This window comes from Acanthochromis polyacanthus, chromosome 3 (assembly GCF_021347895.1).
Source record: "Acanthochromis polyacanthus isolate Apoly-LR-REF ecotype Palm Island chromosome 3, KAUST_Apoly_ChrSc, whole genome shotgun sequence".
NCBI lineage: Eukaryota > Metazoa > Chordata > Actinopteri > Pomacentridae > Acanthochromis > Acanthochromis polyacanthus.
The window spans coordinates 12647890-12665522 of NC_067115.1; the positions used below are offsets into that span (position 1 = coordinate 12647890).

General features: G+C 40.9%; 2 protein-coding genes across 2 annotated transcripts; one reads left to right on the plus strand and one right to left on the minus strand.

Annotated features, from left to right (window-relative positions):
* The first annotated feature begins 344 nt into the window (after positions 1–344).
* On the plus strand, positions 345–7717 carry best2 (bestrophin 2). The gene is made up of 9 exons (XM_022215600.2): positions 345–497; positions 603–697; positions 1345–1578; positions 2146–2300; positions 2404–2481; positions 4848–5000; positions 5102–5182; positions 5404–5558; positions 6285–7717. The coding sequence occupies exons 1-9, from the start codon at positions 346–348 to the stop codon at positions 7027–7029; spliced, it is 1848 nt and encodes a 615-aa protein (XP_022071292.1). The 5' UTR covers position 345; the 3' UTR covers positions 7030–7717.
* LOC110966283 (protein Hook homolog 2-like) lies at positions 7573–9088 on the minus strand. Its single transcript, XM_022215602.2, has 3 exons — positions 8909–9088; positions 8737–8811; positions 7573–8138 (listed from the first exon to the last, which is right to left on the minus strand). The coding sequence occupies exons 1-3, from the start codon at positions 8951–8953 to the stop codon at positions 8022–8024; spliced, it is 237 nt and encodes a 78-aa protein (XP_022071294.1). The 5' UTR covers positions 8954–9088; the 3' UTR covers positions 7573–8021.
* Between the last annotated feature and the right edge of the window lie 8545 nt (positions 9089–17633).

Sequence of the window (17633 nt, forward strand, 5' to 3'; positions counted from 1 at the left end):
GATGCTGCTGCGTGAAAATGTGAATTCCCTTCTCCAGCGGTGCCAATTACGCACGGGGATGCGCTGAGCAATTGACTACAAAAGGTAAGAAGATGCTGTTCTTTGTAAACGTAAATGCATTACCAATTAGTTCAGTAGTACAACAACGCAGGGAAACGTTTGATCTGTGCAATAAATTAAGTCTAAGATGCCCAGAGAATTGTTTAGTGTCTTCCTTTTGTCAATTACGCAACAAACTCTCCACCTGAACTTGTTAGAGGCGCACATTTGTTCCCACCGGTTTAACTTTCTGCCGCTCTTTCTCCAGCTCTTTTCTCCTGAAGACCTTTGAATCTTCTGTCACCAATGACTGTCACCTATACAGCCAGAGTTGCAAACGCCCGATTCTGTGGCTTTTCCAAGCTGCTTTTGGCCTGGAAAGGCAGCATCTACAAGGTGTTGTATAAAGAGTTCGTGGCTTTCTTTGCCATGTACACTGCCATCAGCATCACTTACAGGTAAGAAGGGAAAGAATTCCTCAGAAAAGACTCAGTGCTTTTTATCTTTCATTAATAATAAACACATTTTTGATATTTCTCTCTCTTTTTTATTTATCATTTTAGATTTTTACTTTATGATGACCAGAAGAGGTATTTTGAAAAGCTGGCTATCTATTGTAACGACTATGCCAGTCTCATCCCCATGTCCTTTGTGCTGGGTAGGCTTTAATTGTGTTCTTGTAAAGGGTGTAATGGGTCATTCTCATGTTCACATTTCTGATTTTTGCATGTTTGGAGCTTAAAATAAGAGGGATCTGCAAAATAGTACAAGTCTGAGTTACTTTTATGTTAATTATCATATCAAGAATCTTCACTTCTCGACCTGAAGAGCTGTGTTTGAAGGGATTATAAAGTAGTCTTTACAATAGAGAGGGATATATATGGAAGACAATGCATCTCATTTGGGATGTATGTCTAACCTAGGCCAAGGAGAGACTAAAACACTGTGGTTGACATTTGCATTTGAGTCAAAAAGATACCAGTTTGCTAGAGTCACTGCACTGAGTTTACTGAATGTATATTTCATTTGTTCTTTGTTCACTTGCGTCTTCTTTGTTACTGTCTTGTAAAGCATTATCATGCATTTATATCCCTAGAAACACCTGCTTGATAAGATAAGCCAACATTATCTCTGAGTGTCCAGTCTCTGTGTTAGATTTCAGGAGAAATTATGCAACAAAAAAACTATAAGTTTTGAAAACTTTCTTCTACCAAGTCTTAGAAAGCTACATTTTAGCCTCTCTTTGCCGAACTTGTACCTGCAGCGGTGAGCACCTGTGCCTCTTCTTTCCACTACCGCCTGCAGGTTTCTACGTGACCCTGGTGGTAAACCGGTGGTGGAACCAGTACACCAGCATCCCGCTGCCTGACAGGCTCATGTGCGTCCTATCGGGGGGCCTCCAGGGCAGCGATGAGCGAGGTCGCCTGCTGAGACGCACCATGATGCGCTACGCCAGTCTGTCAGCCCTGCTCATCCTCCGCTCTGTCAGCACCGCCGTCTTCAAACGCTTCCCCACCATGGACCATGTGGTCGAGGCCGGTGAGAAGGACGGGGGTGGTGATATTCTCAGCCAGCAGCATCCTCTGTGATTGCTGTCCATGAAAATCCACAAAAAAGTCTCCTTTTCTGAGCCAATTCACTTCTGACTGAGTAAACAGTGAGTTTCATATGTTAGAATGGCTTTTCTCACAGTGCAGTGGAGGAGTGACCTGAAACGTTGTGATGCGATCAGTCACTCATTCACATCATGTTTGCCTTCCTGTACATTCTCTGCAGCAGGGAGCGTAAAAGAAGCCACAAGGACGGGCACATCATGAAATTCCCTGGTGATAAAAAGAAGCTATCATGAGCCTTTATCAAGATCATGAGACACTGTAGTAGCAATCCTCTCCTCACTGTTTTTTTTTTTATTATTAAACATGTTGCACCTTTGATTTGCATCATGGAATTATGTCCAACAAACAGAGAGTGAATGTTAAACATGATTTGAGACTTTCCTTGACACACTGAAACAGTTCCAATTGGCGCTGTTCCTTTTTTGCCACATTTTGCAAATGTAGTCAATAAATTCCAAGGCCTGAAGTGCTTTCTCTGCTGTTTGTGCAGGATTTATGACGAGAGAGGAAAGAAAGAAGTTCGAGGGCCTCCACTCTCCTTATAACAAATACTGGATCCCCTGTGTTTGGTTCACCAACCTGGCTGCTGTGGCTCGCTGCGAGGGCAGAATCAAAGACGATCACACTCTGAAACTGCTGCTGGAGGTGCAGTATTACAAGCACATACACCGTCAGACTGCAGGCCCTGTTTCTATGAAGATTCAGTTTCAGATGTAAAGACAGCAAATCTCTGTTTGTGTGTGAACAGGAGCTGAATGGGTTTAGAGGAAAGTGCAGCATGTTGTTTCATTACGACATGATCAGTGTGCCTCTGGTGTACACTCAGGTAAGTGCTGACTTTCACATATCTGTAAATGAACTCTGGTTTTCTCGCACACGTAGAACACGCCTCACGTTCGTTTTTTAAATATTTGGTATGGCTTTGTGGTGCTGTGGAACAAAGAACCATTATATAAGTGTAACTGTATTTGTTACAATTAAAATGACAACTAAACTTGAACTTGTTGTTGATGGAAGACGTGTGTTTATACTGACTGATGTACACCACTCAAATAACAGATTTGCAGAATATGTCTTTCAGTTTTTCATCTGATAATACCAGAAATAAGGTTAACAAAGAAAGTTAACTTCTGTCCAGCCGACTCACAGAAAGAAATCCCGACTATGTCAAACTTGCTTCATAGTACACCCCTCACTCGAGAAGCAAACAGATGTAAACACCATCTGAGTTTAAATTTCACTGTAGCAGAACAGACAACCCAGTGTATTTTTTACCACCCGGCAAAACATCGTTTTCCGGAAGGTATTGTTTTCAGCTGCATGGTCTTGCTTGCTTGTTTGTCTGTAACAATTTCGTTTTCACGCGATAACTCGATAAAATATTGATGTAGCCTCACCATATTTGGTACACAGGTCTACCATAATAAGACACAAGTCAAGTTCGCATTTGGTGACCTTGACCTCATTTTCAAGGTCACAGGGGTCATCTTTGTCGCCGGGCGGTCCAAGTTTGGTAAAACTTCTTGTTTTTTACTGGTTTCACATCAGTCCTAAAGTTTCCACAGATCTCTGACCTGTGGACATACCATTAAAGCTACTGCTGGCGTTAGTCATGTTTGTGGTACAATGGGCTGACACCAAAGATTCTCCTATTGTTGTAGGGACGTTGCCATTAAAAAAAAACCAAAAAAGTAGCTCTATTAGTCTTCAGTTCTTCAGATGTTAGGAGTGCATAAAGAGTCTTGTGTGCATTCTTGTAACCAAAAGTAGAACATCTGGTGAGCTTTGGTCATCTTTGAAACATTTTAGAGTAAGCAGAAGTAGCTCTAAAGAGTTAATACACCTGACCGTGAGCCGGCCGCTTTGAAAAGCTCACCTGGAAGAGGAAGATAGAACTGAGGATTGAGCTGGATGAGTTTTGATTCCTCAGCTGGAACATAACATTCAGGTCAGATTTCATGGGACTCTATCTAGCTGTGGACAAACAGATTAATGGTGTAAATCTCAATGGTTTTCATTTAAATAACTGCTAAGTCACTCTGTATTGTCAGATGAGGTGAAACAATGGTGAATGAGCCTTTGAGCCACTAATGGTATTAAATGAAGGCCGTTGCATTTACAGGATCATGAACTGAGTGACATTCGCACGCAAAGTGACACATGTTCCATCATGTATCAGTTAGCTTTCTGCCTAACAGGCTCGGTGGGGCAACAAGCTTGCTGAGAAGACATTATTCCCTTCCCACCTTCATGTGTGGTGACCTCAGATTGTTATGGAGGCGTGGCCCTGGCACCATTTGTCGGCTGAGTAACAACAATAATAATAAAAATAATAATACATTTATTTATAAAGCACTTTCAGTCAAAGTGCTGTACACAGAAATAAAAACAATAAAAACAGATAAAAACAAAACAATAAAAAAGACATCAGTAAAACAAACAATTTAAAATTCATATGTAAAAGAAAACAAGTGGGTCTTCAGCTTAGTTTTAAATACATTAATGGACGATGCCTGCCTGATTTCAGCAGGCAGACTGTTCCATAATGTTGGTGCCCAGAATGAAAAAGCCCATTCCCCAACGTCTTTTTACGGACCTTTGGGATATTCAGAAGTCCCGTCCCCTGGGAACGGAGAACCGAGTGGGGACGTACGGGTTCACCAGACTGGATGGGTAAGATGGGGCAACATGAAAGAGGCGACACTGTTTGGATCTCTGAGAAGTGAGACTCAAAAACACACCTGAAATGACCATTTGACCACCAAAGAGAACAAACTGGAGGTCATCGAGACTGGCAGATAACTAGCTGTCTTGCTCTTGTTCCATCATGAGCACTGCAGGAAACACAACTTTAGGCTGAGGAATTTTATCATGTTGCAATAAGGATGTCCGCCGCAGGTGCAGATCTTGGTGGTTGTAGCAAATATGAAAATGAGAGATATCTGTAAAATATTTGCTCAAAATAAACACTTTGCAATAGATTCTGCTAAGAAAAAAACAAGTAAACAAGCAATTCCGTGCTTGTCAGTGCAACTGAGATATCATAATTGACTCAGCTTAAACCGTGATCTGAATGGAACCCAGCTCTAATTAAGGCACGACAACATGTGAGAAAGGCCCACTATCTAAACATATACAAGACAGGTTGTTGTAAACTTGGCGAGTAGTCCGTTATCTCTATTCATCCCTCAGGTGGTGACTCTGGCCGTGTACAGTTTTTTCCTGGTGTGTCTAATTGGTCGGCAGTTCTTGGATCCCAGTCAGGGTTATCCACATCATGACCTGGACCTCTACGTGCCCATCTTCACCCTGCTGCAGTTCTTCTTCTATGCAGGCTGGCTCAAGGTCAGTAAAGGTTTTACCTTTGCTCTCTTCTGTGGTGCCAACAACCATCAGTGCTTTCTGTAGTAGCAGCTCTGTTATATTCTCTGATACTTGTCCTGAAGGTTGCGGAGCAGCTGATCAACCCCTTTGGAGAAGACGATGATGACTTTGAGACCAACTGGCTGATAGACAGAAACTTCCAGGTTTCTTAATTCTGGCTCTTTTTCTTATTTCTGATACCACATGGGAAATCTGAGGCTGTATTATCAAATACTGCTTCATAGCATTTCCTATTTTATCTTCACCGCCATGTCTTATTGGCAGTTAGTCATACAAATCCTGCATTTTTCTGCTTCTTTGCCAGTAAGTTGAGCTCTTTCTTTTGTTGTTGATACTATGCGTCTGTTTGCGTTCGGTGCTGCAGGTGTCCATGATGGCGGTGGATGAGATGTACGGAGATCTGCCGATGATGGAGAGAGATCGTTACTGGAACGACTCCAACCCCCGGCCACCTTACACTGCAGCCACACTCTTTGTCCTCCGCAAACCCTCCTTCCAGGGGTCCACTTTTGACATGGCGTGAGTGTCTGTGTTTTTTACCTTCTCACTTTGTGGCTATCACACTTTCAGCTGGAATCCCCTCAGACTGTGGGAAAGTCTGGGTGGTGAAAGTAAAAGTACTCTTCGTGTGAAGCAGTCAGAGAGTCTGAGAAAGAGCAATAACACAACACAGTAGGTGTAAATCGTAAATGGTTTGTGCTTATATAGGAGCTTTCCACCTTAGCGGTACTCAAATAACTTCACAATGTTTCTCATTCCCATCATGAAGGTTATATTACATCGTCATGCTTATTTTTTAAAATTTTATACACACTGCCGCTCAAAAGTTTAGGGTCACCCAAAAGTCACATTTTTATTCATGTGCTAACATGTATTGCACAACAGATTTCTAATCACCAGTTAGCCTTTCTGTGTTTCCCTAACTGTATTTCTAATTAATTAAATGTTTTCTTCATTGAAAAAAAGATTTTCTTTCAAAAATAAGGACATTTCTAAGTGACCACAAACTTTTGAACAGTGGTGTACATCAGTCCAGATGCACATTTTCATTCATACAATTGATTTTGACTTTTCTTTTATATGAGCTGATTTATTTTAAGCACTTTTTAAAATTTTATTTTATTTAATTGTTTGTGCAGTTATGGATCCACCAGTAGGATGTTTTCCATCTCACACTTTTTTCTATTTAGTAGTGTTCTGCTATTTTCAGGAGCATGAAATATAAGTTATGCTGATACTTGGCAGGATTCCCAAGGAGGAGATGCACTTCCAGCCTCTAGAGGACATTGCTGAGAACTTGGAGGAGTCGGGCACACGCCATCCCAACATGGCCCTCTTCAACCGGCTCCTCAATGCAGCCCCTTCCCCAACCGGCTTCATGGGAGGAGCTCTTCGTCGCACCTCAGCACAGCTTCAGAGGCTCCACCACTCTCCCAGCATTGAGCAGTGCACCAGTGATGATGAGGAGGAGGAGGGCAGCTGTAAAATAGGCAAAGGTGGCTCTCTGCCATCTGGCCTTGGACAGGAGACCCAGAGCACCATGTGCAGCTTCAGGGAGGAGAAGAGCGTCCGAACACCGCTGCTGGACGTTCAGTTTGGAGGTCAGCCTGACAGGATGGAGGTGAGTGGAGAGGACGGTGGGAGCGAGGAAGAGGGCCAGATGAAGGGAGAAGGAGCGACATCAGAGAAGGGGGAGGCCTCCAGAGCTCCACTGCTTCCTCCTCCGCCTCAGTCCACCAGAGAGACGTCCGCTCGGCCAGCATCCGCCATCGCCTCCGGTCACCACTCTGCTTTCCTGTTTCACCCAGAGGCCCATTCCAGTCTGGAGCACTGCAGCTCCCAGCCAGCCATCAATCAAAACAGGGCTGTCCCCACCATCCCCAAACCTCCTTTTGGTGGAAACAAAATGTCCTTCCTTGCTGTGCCGTCCTACAACGAACCTCAGCGTTTTCGCAGCGTGAGCATGGGCTCAGAGCTCACAGGCTCTTAGGTGGACGATGTTGTGGTGTTTTACAGTATAATGCTTGATTCACTGCACACTTTAAAATTAGTCACTGGAATGGAACTTCTTATCTTACTCTCAGATGACAGCGCCTTTGAGGACATGCAGTTTTTTGGAAGTTAGTTTATTATAGAAAACCATTCTTGATTTTGTCATAGAAACAACTGTTGAAGTTGAACTGTAAACTGAGCTGCATTTCAAAGATCAAAAGTGCAGGAAATTGGGAAATTTGTGAATATGCTGGCACTGATAGTAACTGTAAAGGAACACTCTTACATTTTGTGAGTGTTTCTAACATCTGTACATTCACCACAACAGTTTTTGGCATTTAGTTAAGCTTAGCATGGGCACTGGAAGCAGGGGTAAATGATTTGTTGATCTGTTTTATTTTAAACGTTGCATCCAGGTTACTTGCAAATTTCCTGTAAATGAATCTCAAGTCTTATATGAAAATTCACTACAAAGTCTGTGATACTCTCTGAGTAAAGTTTGCACAAGAAATATTGCTGAAAAGAAGACAAAATTCATTGATGACTTTCTTCACTTTATTCAGCCCAATTATTAAAAATAGTCCTGTGAATAGAATGATTTCTACTGCATTATTTTGTGTATTTTGCTGTTCATTTAGACAAATATTGAATAAAATGAGTGTGAAAACAACACACTTTTACATGTATATGACACATGTCATTGTTTTGCATCACTACTAATGAAAACTGCATTTTAAAAATGTGTACAAAAAACACTAATATGATACAGTGAAGAGTTTCAGAGACAATCTGATGATTATTTACAAGCAATACAGTGGCCTCTGACCCTATTTGCAAAGCCAGTACCAGCAGTGACCAGCAGGGGGAGATAGCAGCAAACCAAAAGCAGCACAGATGGTTTAACATTGGAGAAAAAACAAAAAAAGACAGAAAGTCCCCACTTTCTTCCACAGTCTTGATTTCCATTCTGCCCATGAGTGGGCCGGGCTCCTACCTGGGCTCCAGCCGGGGAGACAGCGCCCTCCTGGCCTGGGTGGACTGTCTCTGCTTAGCCAGGAAAGACTGAGGCAGGCCTGGAGCTCTGGAGTCCTCACTCAGGCTGTTCTGCTGCAAGAGGCAACAGCTTTAGTGGAAACACTGGGATAATTTGTTAACCAGAACTGACTGTTATAGACATGTCTACCACATCTATGAACCTCAGGGTATATATAAGCTACTGACACAAATGATTAAAGTGCTAATGATGTAGCCATTAGATCTGATAGTGTGCAACGCATGGCATGAAGCCATGTCAGCTCTGAGTAAACACAGAATGTTTTTACTGTCATAATAAAGGGACACGTGGGCAACATGGAGTCAAAAGAAGAGCAAGGCCCAATTCTTGTTGGTAGTTTTGATTGTTTGAAGGACTTAAAAGTGAAAGAGTGCAAAGATTACTTGTAAAGTGGGAGATTTGTTGTGTAGCAGTGAGGATTGTTCAAATACAACAGAAGCGATGCTTGATTGAGATTTGACAAAACACATATTGCATAATCTGCACAGCCACTTGTGGATTTAAATCTTGTTCACAAACACAGCACATCGCCCCACATCTTTGTTTTTTAAATTTCCAAGCATTTATGATAAAAAATGTCCTAAATAATGTGAAGTTTTTAAAAAGATTTGTTCACCCAGTTCTAAGAATTTTCTTTGATGATGCTCTCACCATGTTTTGCCAGGCAGTCAGGATCAATCTCTCCTCTTGTTCCTGTCTCCTCCTTGTTTTATCACACTGAAGGTCCTGTAGTTGAGACAGTTTCAAGTTATTCACCAAATAAAATTTGAAAAACAAGATGACAGGCCCAATACAGCCCAAAAAAGAGCCTGAACTAGCTCACCTTTGAGGCGGCCGCCAGCAGACCGGCCTCCTTGTTGCTGCTCATTATTCAAAATTGTTTACGACACGGACAAATCCAAACAAGATAGAACCAAAAAACATTTGCGTGACTGCCCAGCTTGTGCAATAGTGGCAGCCTTGTGACCGACCCCGTCTGTCTGCAGCTCACTGCTGCTCTTGGCTGTATTCTGCAGCGGAGGCCCCGGTTTTGTTGTGTGACAGATTGAACAATATAGAGAGGTGCTGCAGGCTTAAGTGCTCTGGCTCCTCGCCACAGTCAAAGATGCCATCCTGCTGACTCGGGCACATTCACTGTTAAACAGTCAGTCACCAGGCAGGGGATTAGTAGGTAAGAACCGTGACACCATGCAATTAGCTTGGCAGTAGATGTGGCACATGTTAAAACGTTGCGGAGTAAAGTTGGGTGCGTTAAAATCCTATTAGTACAGAGATCACAACCTGGAAAAGCAGAGAATAAGAAGGAATATTGTTCATTCTTGTGTCATCTGCATCATGTCACAGCGCTCTGATGTTTCTACAAAGATCCAGGAGTTATTACACGTGTTTGTTTGTCTGTTTAACTGAGTCATTACCAGTTTCAGTGACCCAGAAACACCGTAGTTCCCCTACTTTATCACTTGACCAGCATCAAAGCTCTGCAGAATCTGATTACCAGGAGAAATCAAGCAACAGAGAAACTGTCCAGCCACTTGTGGGAAGCTTTTTTTTTTTTTACTGGAGTCCCTCTATTTTCTCTCTCCCAGTCAGTTTTTTTTTACAAAGGCCTTTGTGCTGGCTTCAGGGGAAATGTGGTTTATGCTTTTGTCATTAAGTGTGAAAACACAAGTGTGGGGGAGGATTTTCAAAGAACTGTGTGTTTCTCTGGAACCAGGAGAACTGAGGTCAGCAGGCAGGCTTACTGAAACTAACAGATCTACTGCAGCTCCTCACAAGTGATCAGATCATATTTACCACGTGTGTTTTCACCTATCAAACCAAATACAGGGCCACCATCTACTTTCAGTTTGTGGACTTTGTGGATAAGATGTGCGCTCCTGAAACAGAAACGGCAATGGAAAAAAAAAAAAAGGAGAAACAAAAAATGTGAGAAGAGAGGAAAGTGTCACAGATAAGCTTCTTGGAATCTGAAACTTGTGAATGTTTACTCTGTTATGAGAGATGCGGATCACAAGGCCACAGCAGACACACGAAGTGCTGCAGATTCCTGTTAGCTAGCGCTGCTCGAACATCTGTTGTGAAAGCTTCCTCCTACTGATGCAGTTTCTGAGTCGCAGAATCACAGACTGAAATTTCGGAAGATTTCTGCTCCATCACAGTCAGTTTCCTGGCATCAGCTCATTACACAAATCAAGTTCTGTTGAATTCTAAAAGGGAACTCGATAAATATCCAAAGAAATTCTTGTTCATTACATCTATTTTTGTATTTTTTACCATCATTTTTTCAGTTAGAGATGTGAGAAAATGGCCAGCAGAGGTGAGAAATATGAGCAAGTGGATGGCTTTGGCCAGATCATCTTGTTTTGAAATAAAATTGAAAGTGAGCACACCTACAATGTCGGTAATAACCTTTGAGCGCAACGGAAATTGCGTGCATAGAAACACACTAAGTGCAGTAGGTTAAAGCTGGACAGGGAAGTCGGACTTTTCACTGTGGTAGATTTCAACATACAGTTATGGTACTATTGATTCTGTTGTGTTTGTTTTCTCCTCCACATACTTCTTCAACCTGGCCAATCTTATGACTCTTTGTGATTCTTTTCTGCCTGAACATCCGGTGATGTCTTCAGAATCACAGAGAGGAATCCACTACAAGTACTGATGGAAAGTAGAGAATATAGTGTGTGAATAAACAAGACAGGAGCAATGAATACATGATCCATGAAGTGCACACTGTCATGATGACAGAGTTGGTCATTAAAAAGGTTGAATTTTTAAAAAATAGACACCAGACACTGCAGTTCTACAAATACTAGAAGGATAACCAACAGTAAAAAAAAAAACATAACTATGTCAAAAAATATGGAGCTGTAAGGTTTTCATTAAAATAGCCAACAGTTTAAACACATTAAAAGAGCGTTTTAAGGCAGGCAGTGATTATTTTAACGGGAAAAGATTCTAAATGTGGAGATTCACTTGTCGAGTTTTAACCCTCTGAGTGCCATAACCCACTGGTGGTTTAAAAGGGAAAAGAAAGAAAGAAACAGACAAAATGACTATTTATCAGAGCCAAAAACTGTAAAAACTAAACGATCACAGAAATGTCCATTTTCCTTGGTGTGCTCATCTAGGATATTCAAATCTATTTATAATCTTATTGTGATATTTCATCAGAATCGCTTCATTCTTCATGTCTCCTCAGTTCTGACCAACTGTCATGTGGCAAAAATTCAGGGACTTTTCAACTTAACTGGACTGAACTGCAGGGAGTGTTTACAAAGAGACTGGATGCAGACAAAGTTAAAATGTAAATACTAAAATATGTATAATTTGGAGAGTCACCATTCGTTTCTTACCAGCATTGATGACACCGTGGACACTTGGACAAATGTTGTACATGTTGACTCCAATTAATTTTTAAAATTGGGTGAAAATAATACTCCAAGAAATGCAACTTTGGTTGTCAGTTGTGTTATGATTTCAGGAATTATAGCTGTCAAACTGCACAGAACACATTTTTATGTTCTTTATACCTGTAGACATGGTTGTATTTGTTTCCATAGAGGTGCAGGACTTTATATTGCAGAGAAATATGAGTCCTCAGTGAGTAAAAACATGACAGGAGCAAACAAAAGCGCCCAGAAACTGCCTAATGACTGGAGAAGGAGTTTTGAAAACAAGCCATTCATGTACAATATAACTAGCATTTGTATTGATTTGCTTGTTTAGTTAAACACACGCACATAGAATGCTCCCAACCTCAACTTGTCGTCTTCTAACGGGCTCCTTTCAAGCAAACTGAGTCAGTGCAGTCAGTGTTTGTTGTTCCATCTCTAACCCTGTACTTTCACATTTGTTTTTGTCTGCTCTGTGTGTGTGTGTGTGTGTGTGTGTGTGTGTGTGTGTGTGTGTGTGTGTGTGTGTGTGTGTGTGTGTGTGTGTGTGTGTGTTCTTGTACTTGCTACATGGTGAGTACCATTTTCTGCATTTAACTATCAAAGTGAGGACATTTTTACAAAGTGAGGACATTTTGGCCGGTCCTCACTTTGAAACAGCCATGTTTGAGGGTGAAGACTTGTTTTTAGAGAACAGGTATGAATTGAGGTTTGGTTAGGGTTAGGGTAAGGATTAGGGTTAGGCAATCAGTTGTGATGGTTAAGGTTAGGGTAAGGCTCTAGGAAATGCATTACGCCTATGGATGTCCTCACTAAGATAGAAGTACAAACATGTGTGTGTGTGTGTGTGTGTGTGTGTGTGTGTGTGTGTGTGTGTGTGTGTGTGTGTGTGTGTGTGTGTGTGTGTGTGTGTGTGTGTGTGTGTGTGTGTGTGTGTGTGTGTGTGTTGTGTGTCTTTCGGGCACTCCCTGTCTTACACACCCTGCTTCTGGAAACAGTACTGCCTGTGCACAAGGACCTGTCTGTCTCGTTCTGCCTGTGTGTCTGTCTATCAGCCAGGTCTGATACACACTGTCTCACACACACAAACACAGGCTTCATTTAAACGCTTTATCAGCAGCGTCTGATCTGGAATGAATCAACTGTTTGTTAATGGTCTGTCTGACAGCGTAATGTTATCAAGACGCACGGCAGCACAACGACTTATTTTGAAGGCTTGTGAAGTGTGTGTGTCTGCACTTGGGCTAAGTGTGTGTTTAAATCGGTCGACAGATGTCACATCTTGATTACATTTTTTAAAAAAGCTAGATAAAGCTCGATGCCTTGTGATAAAATGAGATGTACTCTACTAATTACACAGGTTTTGAGGTGCTGGTTGGTGGATTTTGTCTCCTCTGGGTTGAATATCCGGGGTTCAGATTAAAGGTTTTCTTCCACGAGCACACAATATGCTCATATAAGGACTATTCTCACGGGGTTTTTACTCTTCTGGCATCAAATATCAGTTATATAATTCTGTACCAAATTATATTTAACAACAACCGTCTCCTCAGATGTGGTTCCAGAGGATCATTTCTTAAAATCAAATTAATCTGGGGTCCGTGGTGTAATCGTTTTATTTGGAAAGAGGTGAGCTGTGGGTGGAGGTGAAGAGTCTTTGATGCGAAGAGGATTGGAACCTCCACACTCAGTGAGCTCATCGCAGATTCACTCCTCATGTTCTGGCGTGTCAGATGCCAGATTCCCCCACAGTCGAGTGTCTTCAGCGTGTTTTAAAGTCCTCCGAGTGTTTACACCTGAGTGCCGTGGACGAGTTGGTCACAGCTTCCTCTGCACGGCCACGCCACTGTTTATGTCTGGGGCTGCAGAGCTTCAGCAGCGGCCAGAAGCAGCAAAACATGTTTTTTTTTTTCTCTCCTGTGAGACGTCTCCACAGTCAGACTGCAGGTTATTACCGACCTGAAGATGTTATTGTTGAAGATGAGATGGAGCAAACGCTAGAAACGGGAGGAGATTTGTAGCTCGGTGTTGGCAAAGTGGAGTAAAAGGATAATTTTCAGGTGACATTAAGTGTGTGTCTGTCATGAAGTGATCAGTCTGGTTCAACTTGCTTTCATTACTGTTGGCTCTAATGTACGCAAAGTGAAATTTTAGGTTTGGATTTTAATTAAATTGTAATATAAAATGATCTTTTACAGTTTTGACACAAATTCTAATCTGGTTCCAGGCTTCTGAATCTGTGCCAACATGTTTGATTTGCTCATAAACTCAAATAAAGTGAATTCAATGGAATTGTTGGGCAAAAGAGAATAATCACAATGTTAAAAAAAAAATTAGATGCATTTAAAAAAAAAGTTTTGACTTCAGTGATTTTAAAGCACTGCATTCTTAAGCTATTCTGATGAGTATGTAGAGGTTTATTTGAGGTAAAAATTTAACCAAAAGCCAAATGCATTTGGATGTAGACTTAGTCTTGATTACCAGCTTTGGTCATTCTTGTGTATCGAGTGATTCATGAATATTGGATGCTGGACTTTCCTGGAACACATCAACAGGACAGTGGATGTCCAAATAGTCCCTGTTGGACATTTGACTGAGTACAAACAGATAAATATAAAGCGCGCTGTTCACTGTGACCAACAAGTTTTAACTCTAAAGGAAATCAAACCAAATGCTGCTTTAAAGGTTGAGTCATTATCCAGCTAAAGATCTGATATGCTTTGAAGGCTTGATAAGTAGCCGCAGTGACTGTAACTGTGTCATAAAGCAGCAGAGAAACTACTTCCTGAGTGTGTGTTTTTTTTTTTTAATTTAAATATGAAGCAGTACTCTAAGAAATGTGCTCATCTTATCAAAGGAATTTAGATGAGAACATAGATGCCATTTTAATGCAAAGGTAACTGAACAAATAGCATAAAAACAGAAAGTCAGATGAAAAGATTTAAACGCCTCGCTTTCTGTACAGTAAATGTGACGCCACAGACTGCAACCTTAGTTCAGCATGTAGGAGGGATGCAAATAACAGTTATTTTAGGGGCTATTAATGCTGTTGATTATTTTCTAGATTAAGCATAAAAAGTTTTCAGTCTCAGTGTTTCTCAAAGTAAAAAAACATTTACAAATGTCTTTGTCCGCATCACAAAGATATTCAGTTTGTTGTAATACAGTAAAGAAACCAGAAAATATACAAATTTAAGAAGTTGCATTTTGAGAATTGACATTTGAAAAACAAAAATCACACTGTAAAAAATACTGTAATGTGCAAAAATTGTTAAAAAAAACAACAACAACAGCAAATCAGTAAAATATTTATATTTTTGCTGATTTAAATACAGCAAAAACTGTAATACTATGGCCACAAATTGTAAAAATATTCATGATGTGATCAATCAACACGTAAATTAAGTTTTTTTCAGCAGTTTTACTAGATATTATCTGTAATTTGACAAAATGTGAGTTCTTAATGCTATTTCTCAATCGTTAGTATGTATATATATATATATATATATATATGTATGTTTTTTTCTAAATAATGGTAAATATCTCAAAAATAATGCCATTCTGTATTTATCTGCTTATTTAAATAATGTTTAAAAAAGTAAATCATGTAAATCACTCTGTAAATCATCAAATGTAAATACAGATATTTGTTGCGGACTTTTACAGTTTGGCCTTTTTTACAGTTAACCTGAATTTACACGTTTGTAACCGTGATGTTATAAGTTGCTATCTGTAATTTAACAAAACAGGGAATGACTGTAAAATAACAGTATATGGATTATAGAACTACAGTTAAAGCATTAATTTTGATCGTGTTTTTGGTGAATTAGTTGACAACAAATTCATTAATCGTTACAGCTCAAACATACAGACTGGAAATTTTCCAAGAGTTACAGTTTCATGACTCGAATCAGTTATGAAACAACCAGTGGAGACTGGAAAGTTACTGGTCCCAACCTAGAAATATTTCATTAATGAGCTGTATATGTGTAAGTAGGAGGATTTCTGTTTCCTCTGAATGAGCCACGTGAGCCGTTTACCTCCGTTCACAACCTTTATGTGAAGCTAACGGGCTGCTGCCTCCTGCTCCATCAGTCTTCTTATCTCATTCTCAGCAAGAAATTACAGATCAAATCATTTCTTTAAAGACGAAAATCTCTTATTTTCATTCTCTTCAAACCACTTCCCTCTTATTTTGTACAAAAACATCTGCCCTGACTGTTTCTTTAATCATTTAGCTTCTAGCTTCAGTTTCTGTTTGTGCTCTCTGTGTTTCAGATCGCGATCGGTAAAACATTTCTAGTTTAAAAGGTTAACCTTCAAGACAACAGTCATGACCCCATAAACAGGAACATGTCAATAAATCCAGCAGCTGCAGGGTTACACATCTGCATTGTGAACAGATGGTGAAGCGTTGTGTGGAACGGTGAACAAGTGCACTGGAGGGCTGAGGGGTGACTAGTCCAGGCCCGACTCCCTGCCTTGACCTCTTCCTCCTCCTCCCTTTATGCTTCCTCCCCTCTTGCCTGCTCCCATGTCACCCCTGGGCTCCCTGATGGAGGATGACAGTAACGTCTGTCCTCGGTTCTCCAGCCCATCACCTCCTCCACCCTCTTTCCTCCCCCACGTCTCCTTCCCCCTTCGCTCTTGCCCATTCGGCCCCGACCATCGTGACCTCTCTTTGGAAGCTGTCGTCCTGTGGCTCAGCTCCGAGCTTCTTGGGAGACGAAACATCTGAGTCCTGGCTGTCAAAAGCGCATCCACAACATGGATCCGCCACCCATCCATGACTACTAATCTCTGGTGTTTGGTTTCCCAACACCACAGGCAAATTGCTGCATGCCTCTTAAACAGTAAAAAATGTAGTTTAGTGCGTATATCTTGACTCAAATGTAAAAGACATGTTTTAGATGAGTCAATTTGACACCTGTATTGAAGACAGCACTTACGCAATGCATCACGAGAGTGAGATGATCACCTCATGTCGGTCACTTTTCTTTAAAACTAGGGTGTGGCGTTGTTTATAAAGCGCACACACTCCTTCCCGCTTCATGTTGTGCAATTTCATAAATTACCGGCAAAGGCTGAACCTGCTGAACTGGATGGAAGATGGCAGATAATCAGCACAGGAGTCCCAATGTGGAAGAAAAGTGGGACACACCTACACACTCACACACTCCACGCTGACATAGGTCAGTAATGATGAAGTAAACTTTACAAAATAGCAGATGAAGAGAGGAGAAAGTGCGGGATGTCATCTTTCGGTGGGGACATGCATTATTCATGCTGTCAGCGGAGACGTCGGTGGAGTCAAAGGAGTGTAAGTAATAGCGTGTGTCACATAAATCAACAGCAATGATGACCTCATTTTACCGAATAACTCCCTCCGCCCACACAAACTCTTTAAGGAGCTCCAGATGCGTGAGGCTGCACACACACACACACACCTTAGAAACATGTGCACACTCATGTTTGCCTTTTGTACTTTTCTCTGTATGGCATTAGAGTAAACAAGCACAATGATAACACAGACAAATTATGCTATTAGCAAGGAGTCGGCCTTGGACATTTTCTGACACTAAAGCAACACTGAAGAGATCTTTGCCTCTTCTCTCCCTCTCATAGTTTTATCACTGACTGCACCAACCTGATTACCTTCAAATCACTCCTCAAAACCCACCTGTTTAGAACTGCTTTTAATACAGACTTTTATGATGTATTTTATGACTAGTTTTATGATGTTCCTCTATTTTAATGTTTGTAAAAAAAATGTATGCAAAGTGAGTGCTTTGAAAATCGCTACGCAAATGAAATCTGTCATTATTATTACTAAAATATATTGTAACAACATGATAAAATACTCTAAAATGGATCAAATAAAACACAAAGAAATAAAAACAAAGCTTATTCGTAGAGAATCTGGTGGATTCTTGAATTTGTTGGGTTTTCACATATATTTTTGCATTGTCAAAACTTAAGCTCTATTAATCATACTAATCTGCATAATTAACAGTGCTGTGGCCACAATATCTACATTAGTTAGGTCAAGTTCTGTAATTTATGTTTCCATAAGGACTTAGGGGTAATATTACATTAATGTGGTTATTTTCCATAAGTAACAGCACTGTAGAGTCTTAGCCCACTATGTAGTCA

Bases quoted from the DNA above. Each gene is read 5' to 3' on its own strand.
- best2 (XM_022215600.2), top strand. From the start codon at position 346: ATGACTGTCACCTATACAGCCAGAGTTGCAAACGCCCGATTCTGTGGC. The intron at 498-602 runs GTAAGAAGGGAA...TTATCATTTTAG, and splicing joins GCCATCAGCATCACTTACAG to ATTTTTACTTTATGATGACC. The intron at 5,183-5,403 runs GTTTCTTAATTC...TCGGTGCTGCAG, and splicing joins TGATAGACAGAAACTTCCAG to GTGTCCATGATGGCGGTGGA.
- LOC110966283 (XM_022215602.2), bottom strand. From the start codon at position 8,953: ATGAGCAGCAACAAGGAGGCCGGTCTGCTGGCGGCCGCCTCAAAG. The intron at 8,812-8,908 runs GTGAGCTAGTTC...TCTCAACTACAG, and splicing joins TGCTGGCGGCCGCCTCAAAG to GACCTTCAGTGTGATAAAAC. The intron at 8,139-8,736 runs GTGAGAGCATCA...TGCCTCTTGCAG, and splicing joins TGACTGCCTGGCAAAACATG to CAGAACAGCCTGAGTGAGGA.